At 41.5% G+C, this 21,822-nt stretch overlaps 3 protein-coding genes across 9 annotated transcripts in view; 1 reads left to right on the forward strand and 2 right to left on the reverse strand.

The window, feature by feature from the left end:
* Positions 1-552: 552 nt before the first annotated feature.
* Positions 553-4,550, reverse strand: LOC147324431 (uncharacterized). 2 transcript variants are annotated; one of them, XM_086298232.1, is made up of 4 exons: positions 4,395-4,533; positions 4,049-4,251; positions 2,251-2,442; positions 553-1,911 (listed from the first exon to the last, which is right to left on the reverse strand). In XM_086298232.1, exons 2-4 carry the CDS (start codon positions 4,239-4,241, stop codon positions 1,619-1,621), a joined length of 678 nt encoding a protein of 225 aa, XP_086154358.1. In that variant the 5' UTR covers positions 4,242-4,251; positions 4,395-4,533; the 3' UTR covers positions 553-1,618. The 2 variants fall into 2 exon arrangements, with proteins under 2 accessions (XP_086154358.1, XP_086154357.1); XM_086298231.1 differs by having other exon boundaries at positions 4,049-4,550.
* A 1,055-nt stretch (positions 4,551-5,605) lies between these two features.
* On the reverse strand, positions 5,606-13,343 carry accs (1-aminocyclopropane-1-carboxylate synthase homolog (Arabidopsis)(non-functional)). 5 transcript variants are annotated; one of them, XM_086298226.1, is made up of 15 exons: positions 12,246-13,343; positions 11,385-12,139; positions 11,252-11,311; positions 11,050-11,120; positions 10,833-10,902; positions 10,090-10,156; positions 9,392-9,489; positions 9,196-9,273; positions 8,883-8,983; positions 8,296-8,385; positions 8,143-8,188; positions 7,891-8,032; positions 7,380-7,522; positions 7,116-7,269; positions 5,606-6,000 (listed from the first exon to the last, which is right to left on the reverse strand). In XM_086298226.1, exons 1-15 carry the CDS (start codon positions 12,883-12,885, stop codon positions 5,606-5,608), a joined length of 2,910 nt encoding a protein of 969 aa, XP_086154352.1. In that variant the 5' UTR covers positions 12,886-13,343. The 5 variants fall into 5 exon arrangements, with proteins under 5 accessions (XP_086154352.1, XP_086154356.1, XP_086154353.1 ...); XM_086298227.1 differs by having other exon boundaries at positions 5,888-6,000; positions 7,044-7,269; XM_086298230.1 differs by lacking the exon at positions 7,380-7,522 and having other exon boundaries at positions 5,825-6,000; positions 7,116-7,213.
* A 506-nt stretch (positions 13,344-13,849) lies between these two features.
* furinb (furin (paired basic amino acid cleaving enzyme) b) overlaps positions 13,850-21,822 on the forward strand; it is a 102,715-nt gene continuing 94,742 nt past the window's right edge. The window contains exon 1 of one of the 2 annotated variants that reach the window (XM_086298236.1): positions 13,850-14,369. The gene's annotated coding sequence lies outside the window, so the exon portion shown is untranslated. Of the gene's footprint in view, positions 14,370-14,397; positions 14,738-21,822 lie in introns of those variants that run through there. The other variant, XM_086298237.1, reaches the window with a different exon arrangement.

A 21,822-nucleotide genomic window follows, 5' to 3' on the forward strand; every position in this document is an offset into this window, starting at 1 on the left:
AGTCCAGCATCTGAGCGCTTCCTTTCCTCTTGGGAAGGTGTGAAAGAAAGTAAATAACGACTTGGGAGGCAGTTTGCTGTCTGGTGCCCCAAATGTTCTGCAGAACCAGCAGCTGCATGCAAGAAATGAAAGAGTTTTTCAAAAAAAGGAAGCAGATGTAGGACTTGCAAGGGAAGAACTCTGCTTCACTACACATTCAAGACCCACGGGCTGGTGGGCAACTGTCCAAACAAAGAACCATAGCGCTCAACCACACAAGCTTCTGCTTCCCTTAAAAACATCCAGATACTTTTCTAAAAGGAACAACGCTTTTTAAACTGTGAGTTGCTGAAGGTTGCTTAGTCAGGATAAAAGCTAGAGTCTACCACAGGCAGACGAAGTTTTGTTGAACAGTTACAGTACAAAAAAAGTTTGGATATGTGCCTAGATCTTTTTTGTTGCTCTTTTCTATGGTATACACAGGAATGTATACACACACACACAACTGCTATTTAACTTTTAAAAAAAACATGTAAGCTGCTACGTGTAAATAAAACAGAATCGAATCATTTGCAACTAAATGAAAACTTGTATTTACTGAAAATAACTTAAAGACAAGATACGTGTTATACCGAGAAGTTTTATTGTTTTTTGATAACAAAATGGGCAACAACAACAAAAAACAACAAAGTAACAAAATTCACAATTAATAAAGACTTGGTATAAAAAAAGAAAAGAAAAGAGAGTGTTTCAAAAGTCTAAAGGAGAAGAGTCCACCAGTGTGAAAGGTAGTGCAGGCAGACCGTTCAAGAACATTGTTTCTTGTTAGTCCTACAACGGACTGGCAACCACTCAAAGATGTACCCCACGTCCTGCCAAATGACAGCTAGCTGACAATAGTTGGAATTCTGTTGATGCGCACCAATGTTTCTTACTGTAAAAATTGCAAAGAATTTGCAAGTGGGAATTTCCTTAACTACAGTGCAATCTACTATTAAAAGAAATGTGCATAAGGGACACGGCTGAAAACAAGTACTGAATGGCCATGATCTTCAGGCCCTCATGGAGCTCTGCATTAAAACAATGCTGTAGTTGAAATTATAGTCTGGGCTCACGAATATATCTGAGAACTACTCATCTGTTTATAAATAAACCCAAGTTAAATCTCCAAAAAAAGAAAAACATATGTAACAGACCAAAAATGCTTGTAATGTGTAAATCTGTCAACATTAATCAGTACCTATCATCTTTTACATGACAATTACTATTTGAAGTGTCACATGGCCATAACAATGACTTCAGGTAAGATATATCGCAGCAGCACTATTTAGATAAATGTACTAACTGAATGTCTTGTTTACGTAGATTGAACTCAGAGCCCTTTATACCTGGACCTGATCCTGGCTGAGGCACAAACCTATCATTAGTTGTGTATTTCACTAGTTGGTATGTTATTAGTCCTTAGTGTGTTGTGGTTTCATTTCAATCAACAAACCAGTGAACCAGTCAACAAACCAGAAAATGACTTCCACAGTAAGCCCAGCAGGAAACTTCAGTTCTTCTGACTTCAGGATTCTTTCAGTGCACAGTCCTTTAGCGTCATATTCATATTCATGTCCTTATTGTTTCTGAACTCCATTCAAAATTCAGACATATATTTCATCACACCCTTGTTGCTTTTGGGGCTAAAAGATTGTTCGTCGGCCTCAGATGGAGAGGAAATCCGCCATGGCTCCACAGCATTCTCCAAGTCAGGTAGAATGTCTGGCACGACAGCCTGTTCAACGATAAAGACGATCGGCTCCACGACGAGCAGCAGGGTCCAACCTAAAGCCCCCAGCCAATAGGAGGAGCCAAGACTGGAGAAGTCCTGACGGATTTCTTCACGGTGCTGATATGTGAAAAAAGACCAGCTCAGGAGGAAGAAGAAACCTGTAGACAGATGGCGAAAATGAGTCAACTCTAGTATGATTACAGCTAAAAGAAAAAAGGTATTAAGCACAATTATTACATGCCTGGAGCTTTAGGAAAGACTTTGCATGATAATGAACTGCAATTCCAAAGAAAATAAAGTCTCTGTGTGCTCCCCAGCGGGGTACATAAATGACTAGTACATGAAACAACTTCTGTAGGTGAGAGCTTGACATGAATGACATAAACCAAAAGGCCATTTGGAGGGTAGTTGGAAATGGAGAAACAGAATAACAGAAATCCAAGAAACACCGTGTTTACATATGTGGATGTCATAGGAAATGAATATATGTTACACACCTGTGGGGGCCATGGTGAACAGCAGCAGGGTAGTGGGGTAGAGCGCCTTTTGTACAATGAGGAGAGCGCGAGTGTTTGAGTAGGAGCGCACCGTCTGGGATGTCCAGCAGAGGGCAAACACCAGACACAGAGCAGCCGTGCTCACAGCCATCAGGAAGGAGAGAACTCCAAAGACCCTCTCTGCTTCCAGAGCTGCAGGACACAAAACAACAGACAAAAATTAGAATGGGTAACTACACTTATATTCATTTTTACACATTCATTTCCACTACGAGCATGATAAACACTACACAATGTCAAATTTCCCACAATATATCCCTTATTTTATCCTCGAATGCCTTTGCTAGAGAATGATCTGTGAGTGCACTTAGGATTAAATGTTTGGAAAACAGGATTATGCTGTTTTCCACCTCTACACTTTTATTCTGGCACTCCACCAGAGTAACTGTCCATACTTCACTATTCAATTAAGTCCTTATTTATTTAATACCAGCTGTTTTGCAGCACTTGAAGAGTCCACTGGAAAAAGGTAATAACCTATTAGCTCTGGGCTTTTTTTTTTTTTTAAAAAACCCTGTTTCTTAAATGTCTACTTTCTTCTGTCTGGCCAAGTTTCACAAATTTGTCACAAGCCTTATATACTTTTTTTTTTCTAGAAATACCCCCAGGGGAGACATGTGGGATGCGCTAAAAGAGTACCTAGAAAAATGATATTGTGCTGTTGCCAAATGACTGTATTTCCCAGCACTGTTGGTTTTTAAATGAAGTACATCAAATGACTATTATTCTGCTACTCCGGCAGATGATTTGATGCTTGACGAGAATGTGTATAAATATTTCCTGAGAAGAAACAAGGTTTCGGCCAGGAGCAGATGTATAAATGATGTCATTAGCTAATGTCACTGATGAAAACTGCAGGAAACCAAGTGTTCAGGGATAACCTTTATATGTTTATCTCCTTACCTGAAACTCAATATTCAGTATCGTTCTTTTTAATTTTAGAACAGACACAGCATAATATATCTCTTTAAGTCAACTTTGAACTATTGCAGTTAACAGCTATTTACTATATTTTTATCTTTTTAGTAAATTAATAATTTTGTGGTACTTCTTAATAATCTTAATATTGATCACTCATTCATTAGAGTTTCTTTTCAGCATGAGGAAAAGACTTTTTGTTGTTGTCATAACTGATATTTTTTCGTTGTATCATTAATCATTTCTAATCACCATTATTACTGTTATTTTTTTATATATTGTCAAGCAAAAAGACAACAACTATCTTGAGTCCCTTCTCATTTGCTTTCCTTCTTTGTGTATGAGAGCAGAGGACTTATACAATATTAGATTAATTGTTAAGAGCATAAACTCAGTTTATGTCAGTTTATGACACGAAATGAGATTTGAATGATAAAGACCGGGTTTTAGCTCACTAAAGATTTCGCAAGCACATTCAGTACAGAACTGAGCCTTAACAAAGAATGCAATTCACCCGGACAGAAGCAAGCTCAAACTTGTTTACTGCTGCAGAGAATCTCTTCTGTAACTCAGCGTTTTGTCAAATCTCCCTTTTGATATTGATCCTCTCTTGAGAAAAATAAATTCTCCTAAGGCTGAAGCAAGCAGAAGCAGTCTTATCAAAACAGCACAGCAAAGATGTGCTTAAGTCTCATTAAATGTGCTGCCTTTCCTAACACATTTTAGTCAGTCAAACCTTTAACCTAACACAGAGTGAAAGCTTAAGACAGATACGAGATTTGTTGACTGCAGAGTGGTGTCAGAGAAGCGTTTGGCTCACCGTTGATGCCAATATCATCTTTAGGATTCGTCTGGTCGCTTTCAGTGGCGTTCCACTCCGTCCACAGTCCCCTGTCCTTCACCCAGTAAGGTGTCCAGACTGCATAGCACACACACAGGCACCCCACTAATCCCAAACAGGACTGTGAAAACCTGAAGCGACCGATCGAGTCATCCAGCTCAAGAAACTTCATTTTGACACCGCTAAAAGAGACAGGGGCGAGGATAAACAAGAGTGTAATTAGGATGTGCTGAAGTTCAGCGACAGAGGGATAATCTGTCTTAAAAGTAACCTTGGCATTTAGATTATTTAAATGAGCTTTACAAATATAAAAGCCCTGGCTTACCTTTGTTGTTGTTGTTGAAGGGAAAAAAGCTGTCAGGAACCAAGCTGTGAGGTTAAACTCTGATTTGAGTTTGCCGAAAAGTAGAAGAAAGTGTAAAAGTAGTGCTGTGCCAAAACTACTGTACAAACACTTCCAGCACTCATTTGACATATGAGATAATATGCTTACAACCACAACAGATCAAACCCTCCACCGTCGCAGTGGAAACTCCCACCCATCAGGGCTGAAATTTCCCCTTGAATTCTCCACTGTGACTTGCCGAATCGCTGTATAGAGAAAGTGAAAGCTCCAGCAACAGCCATTCAATATTTGAGGAAGCAGAAGTTTATGTGTCTAAAAGCAAACAGAGTTGAATAGGTTCGAAAAGCTCGATCTACAAGTCCCTTAACAGTTCAGCGATTATGTTCGACTGCAATAAACAAATCAGACCCTTGTCATGTAGAAAGTGTGTGGGGGGTGTCGTCGGGTCATTACGCATCACGAAACGGTTAAGGAAATCCCACTCGCTGTCACAGACAGTAGGCTACAAAGTGTTGTCAGCCAATAGCGTCTTCAGCATCAGATATCTCCCCCTGTTCGTCACTCTACTCTCACCACCTTCACTTTCCTTTGCAGCAGCGGAACAGAGCCCACAGCCCACCCATGCCAAAGAACAAAAGATAATGTCACACTGAAACAAACAAAGAGCACACAAAATAACACATCTCCAGCTAAAGGCTACTAACTCTAAATGAATAACAGTCAAGAAAATAAATAATACGTCCTGTATTTATTTGTGGACTATTAACTTTACAGCAAGTACAAATCATTTTGACAAAATAAACCGCGTAAGATGAAAATCAGAAACATTTACAATTCATAAGAAAAGAGACTTGTAGTGTTTGATGTTAGGACACGTCTGATTTTTGGTTGTTCTATTTGGCATCCACTTAGAATATCAGCAAATAAATCCACTTCTCAGCTTAACAATAAGGCCTCAAGACGCATACAGAAAAGTACTCCGTCCTGTTCTTAATGCCAGGCCGGGTTTTTTCTTTACTTCTCTTTAACCTGGTCTCAGCTATTTCATTCCTCAAAAACAGACATCAGAGCTGACCTTGTGTCAGGTGTTTGTGTCAAGCTTTTCACCATAAACACAGGAAGCAAGAGGGATGCTTAAGTACTGCCTCTTGAAATTTGGCAGCTACATTCGTGCCTGTATAATCCTAAGCTTACTTTCTGGCTCTTTGCAGCAGGACCTTGAACACATCAAAAATTTCTGGGTCCTCCCCAGCAGACAGCTCTGGAGTGCTTTTCTCCAGCCAATCAGAGGAACGGATCTGATGCCTGAGAGTACCGATCAGCGTGTCAAGACTCTCTGTGGGCTTAGAGGCTTGGCAGTCTTCAGTGGCCAGCGAGCCTGTGTCAGGAACAGGGCTATCCCTCTCCTTCAGCTGATCTGATGAATTGTTCTCGGGTAAGGTTTTTGGATTGACAGTAGCAGCATTGTCTGAACCTGCATTGTCCTTTTTTACTGGCTTTTGGCTCTCCTCACTGGTTTGTTTGCTGTCCGGGACTCGCATTTTTGCTTCAGTTTCTTTTAAAGCCTCTCTAATTCGCTTAAGGCCTGAAAAACCACAAAACAAAGTGACAAAATAAGTCAGTACAACATAAACCTTTGAATGAATAAATTATATCACAAATATGTGCTAATCACTGTCTAGTATAAGCACAGGGTGACAAAGCATTCTACATATTTAATCCAGAAAGCTGTAAACTTTAAAATAATAGCATATAAACAAAGTATAACTATGGTAGATTTAAAAATACAGAAACAATTAAATATTAACAATTAAAGCCTTTACTATTATAATTTGAAAGATATCGCTGTACTAGAATGCTAAACTAAAGGATGTTTTTTTTTTTTTTTTTTTTTTTTAAATCAACCGATTAGGTCATTACAGACTACTCAGTCTTCTTCTTTTGGAATCGGAGAGGTTAACATCAAGCCAAGAACTTTCTGCATACACTATCTCAAAAATAGCTATGAGGAAAATGAATGAATTAAGATTTTTATCCTCATTTTTATAAATGTTGAGCAAGAATGAGGAGCAATTTTCATGTGTTTAACTATTCTTTTTCAGTTTTTCATAATAGACCAAGGATAGCAAAGGACTTGGGCAGGAAATTTGTGGTAAAATTTAAAGGATATGACCTTTACTCTCCCTCCCTCAATGCAATAACAGCTAATCGTACCTTAGAACCAGAGTCCACTGAAAAGAGCTGCTTGTTTGCAGCTGTTTTGCTTTCAGCTTTATATTAAGGAACTGATTTTAGATCACTGACTTGGCCATTGAAGAACATCCCATTTCTTTCAATCTCATTTCTTCTTTTCTTTGAAAGACTCTTGGGTTGCTTTTCTAGTATTCTTGTGTCATTATCCATTTGCACTGTGAACAACATAGGTGTACAATAGTTTTGTTTTTCACTGCTTCTTTGGACCAACAAATCTGGTCCAATGTTAATGGCTCACTGCTCTTCCTAAAACAGAGAGTAGGTGAACGGCTGTGTGTGAATGTGTGTGTGAATGGGTGGATGATTGTGTATAGTGTAAAGCGCTTTGGGGTCCTTAGGACCAAGTAAAGCGCTATACAAATACAGGCCATTTACCTTTTTTTTTTAACGGCTGAGAGGGCATAAACAGCCTGGCCAAGAGAGACTACGAGTGTTGTTGGTACTGACCAAGCTGAAGGTGGTGCTGTTGGTCTGCAAAGACGATGCGGAACCACCCGGGCACTGAACAGCAGAACGCTTGGCCACAACTGAGCAGCAGCTTGTGCCTGAGGAAACATTTCCAAAGAGACAGCTCCTCCTCAAATGATGACTCTTGGAGATACTACCAAAACAGAAGTGACAAATCAAACCTAAAGAATATATATCTCAAAAGAATGAGAAGAATGTTGCGTTCATATGCAAGCCATTTCAATTCGACTTCGGTCTTGTTACCTTTCTAAGGTCAGCCCAGACATACAGTGTCGCGGGCCTGTCTAGAAACGGGATGCCCATACTGAGCAGCTCTCCAGTCAAGTAGCTGCACGCAGCTTTCAGCCTGCGTCTGTTCTCAGGCAAAAATTCCTCATTGATCCACTCTACAACACGAGAATGCCAAGTGACAGTCGGCAAGTGTAAATTAAATGTTACAAGTCTTTCTGCAGCAGAGGCCCCATGCTGTGCTTGTCATATCAGAGAAAGCAAAAAAGGGAGGCTCGTGTTTCTTGAAAGCATGGAACGCACAAAGTAGAACAGTGGAATTGTTAAAATGCTTGCATCAAAAGTAATTTGCATTTATGAATATAAATTCCGCTATACACAAAATGCTTGTTTTGTGTAAAGCGTGCTGGATAATTTTGTCCAAATTGTGCTCATGTTAGGATTATTTTCCAAGTGGTTTTTCTGATAAATCTGATGTTACAACAGCAGTGTGACTGCAAAAGAACACAAAAAGCTCAGATCTTACCTTTATCCTGAAGCAGTTGTGCAACCTGGTGCTGGGTAGTCCCAGAGACACCATGAAAAGAGCCCAATTTGGCCAAAGCCTCCACGAGGTCTCTGTTCTCCGTATATAAAGTGCCTATTCTGATTCCTGCCATTGCAAAGTCCTAGAAAGGACATGACAAAGTCAATGAAAAATAATGAACTGTGAAAGCAATGTATACGGTTATTGAAAGTCTCACAGTTTTCCACTTCCAGGCCTCTGTACAGCACATACCTTGCTCATTCCCCACATTATATGCGTCCTCTGTGGATCGGGCAAACTGAAATAAGGGCACATCATTATGAGATAAGTGGATGTCTTCAGCAGCAGTTATGATGATTCAAGGTCTAACAGACTAATCATGCGGAGGTTAGGTTCACGCAGTACCTGTCTGCACTGAGGACACTCTGAAAGGTGACAGATTCATCAAACACTGTCAGCATGTACACTTCATCTACAATGGCATGGAGAGCATTTCTAAAGCAGGGAAGGAGACAGGAAGATAACATAAATATATACATATTTTCAGTGCAGCAATAATAAGGCCTGGTTTTATATTCTTAATGGATATTTAAGACAAGGAAAATGCAACATCAATGTAAAACGGTTCCTTCAACGCCCAGTGTCACTGTAAAAGCACTGTGGTTTATGGTTACAACAGCTCAGTGCCTGGAAGGGTCTGTGCAGGGAATTACTCTGGCAAGATCATTTAGAAAACAATAGATGTTGCAGGAGTCTCTTTGGCACATGGCTGCACTTGACAATATGCTGGTGATTAAGAGAGGTCGTAAAACTCCGTCAAGAACGTTTGATATTCCACACACGGGACAGAGCTCTCCGTCATAAAATAAAACAGATCACAGTAGGAACTATATGCAGTGACTTGGCAAAGCGCTTAAAGGAACCACAGGAATGTAGAGCAAGAGGATTACAGCGTTAGGCCGCAGTGTGAGATAATAGTGAGGCAAACATACCTTTTGGCAAACTCCAGGAAGGTAATCATTTCCTTCAGGCTGTAGATTTCAGCCAGAGGGTTGTGGGGGTTCATCAGGATAACGCCGCGAATTGTCAACCCCTTAAAGAAATGGCAGGTTCAACTGGAAGTAAACAGGAACTGCTACACTGTACCTTCACAGTCTTTACAGATAAACTGAAAAAAAAAAAGTCTCTGAGAAGAACAAAGCATCCAAGGTGTTTATCTACGCTGAGAATTTTGCTCGAGTAATTTTGTCTTTCTTTTAACATTTAAATGTTACTGTTTCAAACCAGCATGCCTTCACACGTTACCTCTTCCTTAGCTCTTTGCAGACCTTCTTCTAGTTTCCGTACAGTGAGGCGGAAGGGTCGGTTATCTTTGCCATCAGCCTTTAAAAACAAAAGAAAAAGCAGCCCAGCTGAATAGGGGCCATTACATTCCAGTGTGCACAAAAACATCCATTTCAAATGCAAAATGCTGCAAGTAACTCGGGTTGTGCCTTCCTACCTCACAATCAAGGGGAACATGGAAGAGTTTTGCATCGCTATACAGATGAAGATCTTCAGTGATGACGCCGTAGAAAGGAGTCGGAATAAGGATGGCATCTACGGGATGCAAAACACACAAAACAGGTTAAAATATGCACTTTTTTATTATCTCACTTTTCATTTTAGTATACAAATAACTAAATGTGCACATATAATCTGTATCATATTGTATTTTCATGGGTGTATATACTGCACAGCAAATGCTAACTGAGCCATATCTGGTACTATTTTGAGTTGTTACTGGTCATTGCCTTTGCTAACATGGAACCAAAATCACCAACGAAAAGCATCTGCTGATTTCAAAAACATCCCACTAATGACTGACTCACTCTGCCTTAGTGATTCAGGTAGGCAGTAAATAGGTAAATACCAGCTGACTCTGAGGCTCATGTTTTTTTTTTAACGTTGTGACTGAGCAAAACAATTTACTGCGCTGCTTAAAATGAAGCTTCGCCAGCAGAGGTAAACAGAATGCGCAATTTATGTGGCTGGGTGTTTTCTTTAAAATAAGTCTGCGTAATCCTTCCAATTATCTGTTAAACAAGCAAAAGAGGAACGCGGACTCGACTTCCTCTCTACCGCGCACTCATTTTTATTCATACGGTACAGATATGGATGCATTAAATGAATTGTACGTCAAAGCATATCTGAACCTACCTTTAGGATCACAAATTACTGCAGCAATACATGAGAAGAGGGAACCACAGCCATTCATCACCACAACCTGGACAAACACAGGCATCCACTGTGTTATGAAAGACCCAATTATGGCACGAGTCCTGATAAATGTGCTTTAAATTAATCCACCTACTAAACCTGCTATTCATTCCTGTGCAAATTAAGTTGGTGAACCCAGAACTGCTGTCAGTTCAATTGTAGTGTTTGACATTTTTTGATCATTAGTGAAATAAAGCATTCAGCTCAATATCCTTCATTTTTGATAAAAATGAGAGGCTATAATCCAGAGCATTAGTATAAAAGTGGAATAAAGGCTTATTTGTCAGTAATTATGTTATTTGCTGGACATCGCTATGAGTCACAAGATGAGGACTTTATTTACACAACCTGGGGATTTATTACATCTTCTACCCTTTATCCTGTATACTGTGTGTCAAATATTATTATCTTAAGGGTCAATAACATTTATGGAGTCATTATATAGGAGTTGTGCAATATAGCTCCGTGGCATTGTGCAGGAAAGAGTATAAAGTCCTCAGGATTGTGCTTACTGCAAGGTGAGTGATTAATAAAAAGGTGTTCCAGTTTTACCTTTGTTATTAATATGATTCCCTTAACGCACTAAGGTTTTTACATATTCAACTGGCTGTGGCTGCCGTCTTAAACACATTTCATATATTACTTACAGTGCATACTATTTCAATAATAAAAGCAATACCCACGTTGTCAGCTTTTAATGGGTTTGGAGAACAACAGTAGCGAGTCAGGAATTTTGCAACTGCCACCCTGAGGCTGAGAAAGAGCGAGACGGAAAGGTCATGGGGTTAATGTGCACAGTGAAAGGTTGTTGTTAAAAATGTAACTTCACCATGAGTCACATAACAAATGTGATCCTCATTAAGAAAAGATTAAAAATAAATGTGCATTTAAGTGTCTTACAAAGCGTGCCCCCTCCAGTCTGAATACTGCAACAAGGATGGGTTGATGTGCAGCATGTCAGGCTTGGTCAGCTGTAGCAGAAAAGGAAATGGGATTTTTTTTGTCAAAGAGCAGGCAGAATAATTCATAATAATAAGTAATAACAAGTAAATGGCTATACACATATCATTATAGACTGCATTGAATCTAATATTTATCTTACCCGTTTATGAAGAAGATCATAACAAAGTTTGTTCTCACTGGTCCCCATGTTGATAATACCCTGGAAAAAGAAGGAGCTTTTAATAAATGCTTAAGCATCTGTGACTGGTGTTTACAACATTGTGCTCCCTTACATCAGGGTTGTCTGTATCATGGTGCCGGTCCATTCCATATTGGATGTAGCCCTCCTGGAGGATACCTTCATGGAGTCGGATGCTATTACCACGCTCAGACAGGTAGATGCTATTGCCGGGACCTTCCTCACCCCTCAGTGTTTCCAAAGCATTCTGAGACAGTTTGCAGGCCTTGACAGATCTGAGCTGTGACTTTTTTGTCTCCTGATTAAAAACAGACTCTGTCGTGGGAGCCTCTGGAGGTGGCTGGGATGAAGATGAAGGAGCAGAGGGGGCAGGCGTTGTTATCAGCGAAGCTGAAAAACGAGCTAAGGGTGAGGTGGCGGGGTCGCTTTGTGTTGTGGTTTGCGTACCCTCTCTGACAGCGAGCAACACCCCCGTGAGCATGCTGAACAGGCGGAGCTCATGCTGACGCTCTTGTTCTGCCCTCCTCTCCTCCCGCTGCTCCCTGCGCTCCTCCGCCTGTAGCTCTCTCTCCAGCCGCGCCTCCTCCAGTGAGAGGAGACGTTCCTCTGCAGACTGCTGCCAGTTCAGGAAGCTGGCTAGGGCTTTATCCAGTCTCTCCTGACCACCGCATCTACCGCCCCCATGGCACCATGATGTTTTACCACCCCGGCGCCGCTTCCTCTGTCTCACTGAGGTCTGTTGACGAGAACCCTCCTTTCTGGGCTCGTCGGATGTGTCGTGTGACACGGGACCACCAGCAGCCAAGGTGGTGGCTGTAGCAGAGCCAGTCATGTTCAGGTCACTAAAACCTGAGAATGTAAAGAAGAGAAATAAGATTTTAGCCTGCTATCAATTTTATAAACGTATGCTGATTCTAACTAATAATAATAATAATGATAGTTATCGGCTGACAACCTGAAGGTGAAATTCTTGTATTAAGTGTGCTCTCGGCTCGGCTCAGGGTGTCTTCTGGCTCCAGTAGAGACTGCCCATCAGTTTCCTGATCATCTCCAGAACCATAGTACATCTCAGGCGGTGCCTCTCCGGAGTTCAGCATGCTCTCCTCCACATCTTCACATTTGATATCCAGCGGATCTCCAGCTTTTGGGGGCTGGCCAAAGAGAAACCCACCGGAGGAAGCAGGACCAAAAGAGCCCGCTGGCACTCCTTGCAGGTATGCCTCAGGTGCCCCAGAGGTCTGGAAAACCTGTTGAGCTATGACAGCTCCGCCTAGGGAGGAGTAAGTAATAGCCGGCCGATTCGCCAGCACTCTGTCCATCACATCATAAAACTTCCAAGACCTCATTTTGTGGTTGTCCTTGATGCGGCGGTACTCCAGCTTCATCTTTTTAATCTTCTCCCTGCACTGGTCTCCTGTGCGGTAGATGCCCTTTTCACGCAAAATGTGGGCGATACGGTCAAACACGCGCTGGTTGCGCAGTGAACTCTCCAGTTCAATCTGCACCGACTCGTCGGACCACAGCTGGAGCAGCTCCACAATCTCCGGGTCAGTCCAGTTGCTGCCTCGCTCATGCCTCCTACCGCGGAAGTCCATCGTCTAAGTTAGAGGAGGATTTCTGCAACACGGGATGATGATAGCGAAAACGAGCAGGCGGCCTCTGTCAGGCCAACTTCAGGCACGCCGACACACGCTGGATTTTAAATGCATTACTCATGCAGTAAAAGTGTAGGTTATACCAACTCACTGTAGTTTCTCTCACCTTAAATCAAAAATGCAGCGCTCCGAAATGAGACCACTGTGGAGCTGTCACTCTCATGTGACATCCACGTAGCCCGATACATGTCACGGATGGTTAACCCGGTTTGGCAAAGGTTTGTCCAGCTGGGGTTAAGATCTGTAAATATTTCTCACAGCAAATGTTGTAATAACTTGGAGAAACGGGGAATAGACGCGCACTAAGATATCTACATCCGGGTTGACGGCACATGCGTGCTGTCCTTATTCCGGGATAACTTTGGTCCGTGTTATAACGCTGGAGCTGCTGAAAGCGGGCTGGTATACCAGGCTGTAACGGGGTAGACGTAACCATGCGAGTCAGACTCAAACGGGGAGCTTTGTGTTATAGCCCCCTCTACTGGTTCCAGTGCTGTTTTGTTCGGTTTTTTTGTAAGTTCAGTTCATATCCAGGAGATGGCAGTCACACACAGGTGTACAAATCAAGCCAGCCTTAAAGCATGGATGCGTGTTTTGTATACAGTCATGTCCCGGAATTCCTCCTGTGAGGATAAACTAATCAGCGTTGCAGCTTGAAACAGGCATAATTTTGACACAGTCATCCAATTTCTTTAGTTGTTACTTTAACCATTCTTATATTTATTTAGACTTTTAACTAGTTCATCATAAAAGTAAAAATAATACGATGATACGAATGTTATTATTTATCCTGCTATTGTCAAATGAAAAAAGGGATTAGCGTGGCTTTAGGCGAGCTACACAACAGCTGGCCCCGTCCCTATAGGAGACTGCGACGATACACATCAAGCGCACACTATAAGCCGCTCGCTCTAAACGTGACGTATTTCCTGGAGAAAAGGGTTAGTGGCAAGTTGTTGTAATTTTCGTCCAATCCTGAACCGCTTTATTGTATTGGCACACAGCGGCTTATTTTCCCCTTTGTCTGTCCGTGCTGTTTAATTTGTACGTGTGTAAATTAAAAACAGCACTACTCCAGCCAGCAAACAAACCACGTGAAATGACTTAAACCTATTAGAAGAAGCCTCCGAAGACATAACTGGGCTCGACGGTGGAAGTTAACTGGCAAAATATAACCATGGTGGCTGTAAGTTGGTGGAGGATGACAAGCAAGACGGGATAGTTGAACTGAGCACTTTTCGGTGAAGATGGGTGCATGCGGGTAGCCTTGTAAATAATCTCCCGGACCGAGTAAAGGACGCACAGTGTCAGGTTAGATGTAAAGTTGCAAGTGAAACCCGCAGAAGGAGGAATGGGAGTCTCCGCACGGAGGGAGGATGAGGAGGCATGCCGTCTCGGTCCTCACTGGTGTTTGACTTGCTAAGGTAACTCCTACGGCTGACAGCCGCTTTACTGTTTTGCTATTTTTTTTCTTCTTCTTCTTCTTTTTAATCCGTGAGTTTTTGATGCGTTCAAAGCTGGGAGGGGAGCTGTGCCAGAGTGGGTGGGAACAATGGGAGTATTAGCGGAAAGCGTTTCAGTAGTCTGCCAGCGCTGCCAACAGCGCTCACCAGTCCTCCCAGTCAGGTGAATGCTTCTCCAGTCTAGATAACAAGATTTTTTATTTTATTTTTTTAAACCAGTACAGGGGATTCTTTTTTTTTTATTTATTTATTTATTGGTAGAGACATGGCTTAGTGACATAGTTGGCCAGCTCTGCTCAGACGCGCTCCTCTGCTGAAGTTTATTGGTGGTAAGATAACACGATTGTCCTTAACTGTTGTATTTACAGTGCTGCTTTCTGCAGGATGTCACATTTGGCTCGGCTAATTCAGTTTACAGTCTGCTTTCCACTGTCCTCTGCCTGTCTTGCGCGCACACTCTTATTTTTGCGGTCTCATAGTTATTCAACCTGACGCTTTAATAGGGAGTAAAGCTAATCAAGTGCATTTATCTGTGTATGGTGAAGATAGCTGTAGTAAATTTCACTCAGTTCTGTTTGTCTGGCAGGGGTGAAAAACACCAAAGCAGTGCGTTAGTCTCCGTCAAACACTGTATATATGCTTGAAGAGCAGCTCAGTTTGAGCAAACAAGCTGCAAAACTAAACCTAAAGTAATCCAAGTCCTGCTGTCCCTACCCCGTGGGTAATATTGTTTGTACTTCTAGTGCAGTTCCCACCAGAAGTAAACCCAAGAAGGAAGTCAAGGTCACCAGTTGTTGAGGCAAAAAGTATGGCTCAGGGCATCCTTCTTATTCCGACTACGCTACATCACCACATCAAAGACTGACTGATGTTCTGTGCTTTTCCTTTAGGTCTAGGCAAAGGTGCCTTCTTAAGTTTATATAGATAGTGAAAGACTTTGCCGTCAACCTCCAGCCTCCAATCTCCACTCAGTTTGTCACCTGTACTCCTAAATCCAGTACTAGTGGTCCTAGAGGTGTGAGCCCTTAGCAGCACATGGTTTATAAGAGATATAAAACAGGAATGCAGTGGAGGAGAAATAAGTAGGGAGACAAACTTGTCAACAATATAACTCATCTATAAAGTAGGAAGGAGGTTGTCTTAGATGAGGGGGAAGTTTACCGCGGGGATAAATGCCAAGATTCAGATGGCTGTTAAAAATGGGGTTGGATGTCTCTGTGGGACATTACTTACAGAATTGATTCTTCCTCCTGGACACAGTGATGCTGCTGCCCCAGACAACATTTTTATCAGGCTTTTCCATCTCTGTAACTTATAGAGAGTGGGAGCCAGGATGGATTAGGCTTTAGTGGCAGTCAGTCATGGCGTTCTCACTCGCTACACGGCGTGTCTCAGATGATCACCGCACAGCTCACATCCCGCCGTGTAGCGCAGTCCTGATAGAGCACAACATGCCTGTGCAGTGCCTCTGGCTTTCCAATCGCACTCTAACTTGGAGCAATTTTCCCTCGCAGGAAAGAATACTTGGCTGTCAGTGGTACTTCACAAATGCTGCAGCATGGTTGTGTGCCTTGGTTTTCTGTGAGAGGCCGGCCCAGAGCACATGGTGGGTGTAGATTTGGCTGGTGGGCAGCCTGAAATAGAGCTGGAGTGCTGCATATGGTCTGTCACAGCTTTGTGTTCTTGTCATTGCTAATGGAAATTGGCAGTTGCTCTCCATCAAGTAAAGAAATGGATATTGATTAAAAAAAGAAATCTATCTATACCAGTTCCATTATTGATTCTGCTTGCAGACTCTTTATCGATTCACATATGATTAATTTTTTGATTATTTTTTTTTCTTGCGGAGGGAAGACAAACTAGGTGTTCATGGGTTAAATGAACTTTTTTTCATTTCTGAGACTGAACAGAGTGCAACAGCAGGAAAAAAAACTTTGTTGTGACTCAGGTGTACAGAACCTCTAGTGCCATGAGTTTGACGTTATGGGTTTGCAGCACGGGAGCTGTTATAAAAATAATCCAGAACTGATATTCTTGGAAGCACACGATTCCGATGGATTGGAAAGTTTGGAATGGTTCTTGATGCAACTTGTTCTTTATTCTCATCTGTCAGCAAGGGTGGATGCTATTTTGTCTCATTATGTTTGTCATGTCGCTCCGGACTGAACCAATTGCACATTGTGTCCCTTTCTGTTGTTTTGTACATATTCCTCTAGTTTGTATATATTCCTCCAGACTGTATATATTTCTTCTGTTTGCTATTTATTCCTGATGTCTTCAATTTTTATTTATTTTTTTACTCCTGCACAGTTGGCGTGGAGCACCCATAATTTCTTTGTACATGTACAGTAACAATAAAGGGCTATTCTATTCTATTAAACTCCTTGTCAGATAAATCACATTTAACCTACTGGGAATACTTGTGATAGCGGTGTGCTGTTGACTAAACAGCTGCTCCAGAGCTTTGGGAAATCAAGTCTTTTCCAACTAAAAGAAAATAATATTTTGAATTTTCTTAAGAATTGAGTTTGATTCAGGTTCACGCTGCTGACAATATTGCTTCATTTGACTGATGGTGTTTGAGTTAGTATTAAATGTTGTGCCCTTGTTATTTATTTATCTTTGCACTCAGCAACAATTACTGAGTTTTATGTCAAATACCAATTTTGAAAGCAGAACATTTTAAGATAAATAATGACTGGATGATGTTATTTTTTTAATGTAATTTATGTTTGGCAAGGATACCTCTAATTTGGTTACAAGAAAGCAATAACGAAGATATGTAAAGTCGTTATAGCTGGATAAAAAGCTTTTTTATGGGGGATGGCAGTAAGAGTAAATTTAGGAATTATACAAATGGGAAAGTATATTTCAAATGTGCCTCCTGTTATTTAATTGCTTTAAATAACTGGAAGGCGGCACAATGTCGCCACACAGCAAGAAGGCTCCTGCAAGGCTCCCCAGAAACATGCTTAATGGGTTAACTGGTGAGTCTAAATGGGCTGTAGGTCTGAGTGCGAAGGGTTATCAGTCTGTCTATGTTAACCCCGCAATGGAGTAGCAGCCTGTCAGCTCTGTCACCCAGCATCTGCTAGGATAGACTCCAGCCCCCCACCCACCACCCCTCCCCCTGCGACCCCGACTGATTGATGTGACACAACAGATAAACATGTTGCTGCCATAGGTAAATGTCACCTGACTTGTCGATAGGCCGATATCAGTCAACACCGCAGATGTAAGCCGATGCACCGTTCGTCCAATGTATCAATGCTTTACTGTTTGCAACCTGCAAAAATGCAGGCCACTAATAGCCACTAATATCATTTACTGATGAGTCAGTTAAGCCGATAATATTGTTTCTGCTGGTGAATGTGTTAGGCTGTAACTGTAACCTTTAAATTATATACAACCTATAAAATACAGCATTAGGATAATAATAACAGTGTACTCAAAAAGTGCATTAAAAATCCCCTACCATGTTTATATAATAAAGATAATGTGGACTATTTTTGAGCAGTTTTAATCTGTTTATTGCTGCAAGTGTTTAGGGTACAGGGGCTGCAGTCTAATGGACTGGGGAAGTTATCAAAACATTAATTAATGGACACTGCTGATTCATCTCCCTCTAATCTCAAACAGCTTGAATAATGAGTGAGTCAAAGCACACGAGTCAGTCTGTGCTAAGCTTCTTCAACGGAGCCTGCAAAGTTCTGCTGACCACTGAGCAAGAACAAGGGATTGGCTGATGTGATGCGTCCTCTTGAAGGACAACTTAGTTGCTGATGCTGAAGAATAAGAGAGGATTTTGAATCGTCTAGAAAGAACATCGTGGCAGAAGTTGTTGCTCCTACTCTGTTTCAGCAGTAAGAAATTACTTTGGGGAAAAAAATAAAAGATTTCTCGTCCTCCTTATAAAAAAGGGCCCACTTAACGGCTTTTAGAACTCTTGACAATAGCTTGAAACAGAAAGTGCTCAGTTAATATTTCAAATCTGTCATGTTATTTTAGCAAATCACGGGTCATTTATCCACCCCTGCACGTCCACTGAAGGTTCAGCGTTGTACTAATCTCAATCGAGGTCATGCAACTCATTTTGTATTTTCATTGTAGTTTAGATTCTGAAGTCTTAGTTCTCCTTTGGTGTGAAGGTTGAAGCTACGGCTTACTTTTAGGCCTTTGATGTATATTGTAAGAGTAAGCAGCCACTTGTTAATTCCTCTCCAGGCTGCATTTTGAAAGAAGGTGTTTTGGGAGTTGTATTATAATGTGCTTGTTGTTTTCCGCAGTGCTGTATGAGGGGGAGGGACCCCACCAGTACCACCTCTATCTCCTCTCTCTCTTCCCCTGTTCTCGCTCTCCATCTATTCTTCCATCTCTCAGCCGTCTCGGTAACAGCAGACCCCTGCTCCTGTTTTTGTGGTGCTAGCATAGTGTCTAATGAGCTCAGAAGAAATACTCCACAGGAAGAGTGACAGCCCATGGTCATGTTTCCACCATTTCTCCTGTTGTGCTCAAATCACACCCACACCACATTTGTGAAGCCACAGAAGCGAGCGTCTACTCTTTGAATAGTTTGAATCTATGCAATCTGCGTAAATGGGATAATTGTTTGGAAGATTGAGGGATTGAGGGTATTTTCGGGGAAGTGAGGAGTTTACGGCAAAAACAGCAGTTGCCTCCAAATTCCTACTGCTAAAAGCATATCATTTGGAGTTGGGAGGTTTTTCTTATCAGTCAACAAGGAAAGGATTTTGGTCAAAATAAAAAAAATTGTGTTTACGACTAACCCGTCCTTTATTTTCTTTCTCTTGTCCAATGTCGGATCATTGTAGAAGCACATTAAGCAGAATATCCCAGACTTCCTTTTACCCAGCAACATTTCCAGACTCCTCCTGGGGGATCCCGAGTTTATCGCAGGCCAGATAACATATAAAATGTATCTGGAGGAATTTCGATCTAACCCAAAGTCCTTAGAGTAGCTTTCTCTGTGAAATGCATGAGCCACCTGAGCTGGCTCCTTATAACATGAAGGAGTAGTGGATCTACTCCAAGCTCCCTCACATGTACGAGCTTCCCACTCCGTCTCCAAGGGCGTGCTTCCATTCGGTACGGCTGCCATGTAGCGTGCACTAGCACAACAGTCCCTGCTCTCTCACTGGCCTGCGCATACACAGAATTTAACGATTGGGACCGGAGTACACATCAGTTCATCTCAGCATCTCAAATCCCCTTTCTCATGCTCACTCAAACTTAAATATCATACTTGAAAAACACATTTGCAGAGTACAAAAGGGGTCATGATTTCAAGGATTTTGTGGCTTGATTGGGAAAGTAGTGTCACACTGTCTTCTCACATGCACCAAACATTTGCTGATTGCCTAAACCGTTTTTCACTGTAGCTATATGAAACACTGCATACTGTTCTTGGGCAGATTTTGTACTCCTATTATGTGAGGACCACTAAATCTCACCTGGACCCACCTCTTCAAGCAGCTCAGGGCACAGCACAGAGCAATCACACGTGTCAAACAAACTGTAATTTTGGGGGTTAAGCGTGACCTGCCGTGGTACGATTAGTTTGGTATGAGTGTAACCCGAAAGCCTGAGCCCAGCTCCTGTGCAAAGGAAAACATTTTCAGTCAGTTGCATCCACAGCCTCATTTTTTTTCTATCACTACCCAGAACTCATGACCATAAATGAGTGTCTGAATGTAGATCGACTGCTCCTTTTACCCATTACTTGTGAAAAAATGCCAAGATACCTTCGCTTCGGGGAAAAAACAAACCTGTCTGTAGGGAGCAATCCACTTTTTTCCAGCAGAGAAATAAATAGAATTTATTTTTTCAATCTAAACTGAAGGTTTGAGGCTGAAACTTTCCCAGATTTAGTAAAAAAGTTTTTAGTTGCATTGTAAATCTAAAAGGCTGAATTCAAAAGATAAATTGTATAATTCAAGAAATTGTGCCACCTTCTGCCCTTTTTGACATGATCAGGTATTACTTTCCATAAGGCATCTTACAAATGCTCTTAGCCACTGCCATCTTTCTATCCACCACATCCTCGGGCTCAAAAATAAGACGTAGTCCTGCAACCAGTGGTGTAGCCTCCTCATCCTATGATCTTAGGATAACATCAAGAGACACAGCAAGTTCTTTAAAGCTTTGAACATCCTACCTGCCAGGTGTTTTAAAAAGTTGTGCACCAAGAAAGTATACCTAGGAAAATGTGCACTATTGAAGGATCTGGACTGTCACTATCTTATTCAAAGGCACCTGGTGGCACTAGGTAAAGTATGCTGGGGTTTTAAAAGCCAGATCACAACCAACTTGAACGAGTATTGGAGAGCTGAGAGAGTTTGATCATGTATCCAGGTATACTGTAGTTTGACTGCTGCTAAAAAAAAACATTAAGGAAGCACTTGATCATCACAGTATAATGCAAGGCAGTGAAACCTCAGAGATACAAGTCTGTCCACAAACACAAGGAGACAGGCCGTTACATAAGACAAGCTGAAGAGGGTCGTAGAAACAGCAGGAGCAGCACCAGAGCCCTACAAAATGACCTCCAGCAGGCTACTTGTGTATGTTTCTGACCAGACTGTCAGAAACGTACAAAGACTTGGACTCAATGAGGGTGGCATGAGCTCCTGACAGCACCGCGCAGTGCAGCTCAATTGGCATTCGCCTGAGAGCTCCAGAACTGGCAGGTCCGTCATTGGCACCCTGTTCTCTTCACAGATGAAAGAAACTTTGCATTGACCACGTGTGACAAATGCCACGGCATCCCCAGTCCTTGGTCTGTCACATGTGTGTATGCCTTCTAACTGAACAGATGGATAACACTGAAGTAATGACTAGTTTAGTGACTTTGTATTATACTGTGATGATCAAGTGTTCCCCTTTTTTTGTCTTTTTAGGGTTTCTAAGGCAATGAACAGCTAACTTAACAGTTTTATACTTTAAATCTAAAAATCCTGATGTCCAGAAATGTTGACATAACTATTCTAAATGGAAGTGTACCAAATTGGGGGGTCTACACTGCAAATTCAGCAAATTTACAACATCTGAGTTTTTTTTTTTTTTCCACATCGGTTAAGTGTGTTGTGTGGATTGATACATTTGATATCATTTTTGTGTGATCAGCAGCGTTACCAGTGAGCCGTTTAGGCCTGTATGGTCTCTATCTCCTGTTCTCTTAGGATGAGCTGATATACTTAGCAGTAGAGCTGGGCGATATGAGATTTTTTCATATCACGATATGTTTTTTTCATTTCAGGCGATAACGATATCTATCACGATATAAGCCAAATAACTATATTTGTAAGATTTAAATGTGCCGTTGCTCACAAGTAAAATGTGAAATAATCAGCAGCTTGTTTTTATTTAAATATTTATTTCCCATAATAAGTTCAAC

The sequence above is a fragment of the Aulonocara sp. 'chitande type north' Nkhata Bay genome, linkage group LG7 (assembly GCF_057382095.1).
Source record: "Aulonocara sp. 'chitande type north' Nkhata Bay isolate Kocher_YH1m ecotype deep benthic linkage group LG7, A_spYH_male_GT1.1, whole genome shotgun sequence".
Lineage (NCBI taxonomy): Eukaryota > Metazoa > Chordata > Actinopteri > Cichliformes > Cichlidae > Aulonocara > Aulonocara sp. 'chitande type north' Nkhata Bay.

What these genes read in the sequence shown, in the direction of transcription:
- accs (XM_086298226.1), bottom strand. Translation starts at nt 12,885, where the DNA reads ATGGACTTCCGCGGTAGGAGGCATGAGCGAGGCAGCAACTGGACTGAC. An exon ending in AGTAATTTGTGATCCTAAAG is followed by an intron (nt 9,490 to 10,089) that starts GTAGGTTCAGAT and finishes TGCATCCCGTAG; the next exon opens with ATGCCATCCTTATTCCGACT. An exon ending in TAATGTGGGGAATGAGCAAG is followed by an intron (nt 8,033 to 8,142) that starts GTATGTGCTGTA and finishes TGTCCTTTCTAG; the next exon opens with GACTTTGCAATGGCAGGAAT.
- LOC147324431 (XM_086298231.1), bottom strand. Translation starts at nt 4,544, where the DNA reads ATGTCAAATGAGTGCTGGAAGTGTTTGTACAGTAGTTTTGGCACAGCA. An exon ending in AGATGATATTGGCATCAACG is followed by an intron (nt 2,443 to 4,048) that starts GTGAGCCAAACG and finishes TGTGTCCTGCAG; the next exon opens with CTCTGGAAGCAGAGAGGGTC. An exon ending in GTTCACCATGGCCCCCACAG is followed by an intron (nt 1,912 to 2,250) that starts GTGTGTAACATA and finishes ATCTGTCTACAG; the next exon opens with GTTTCTTCTTCCTCCTGAGC.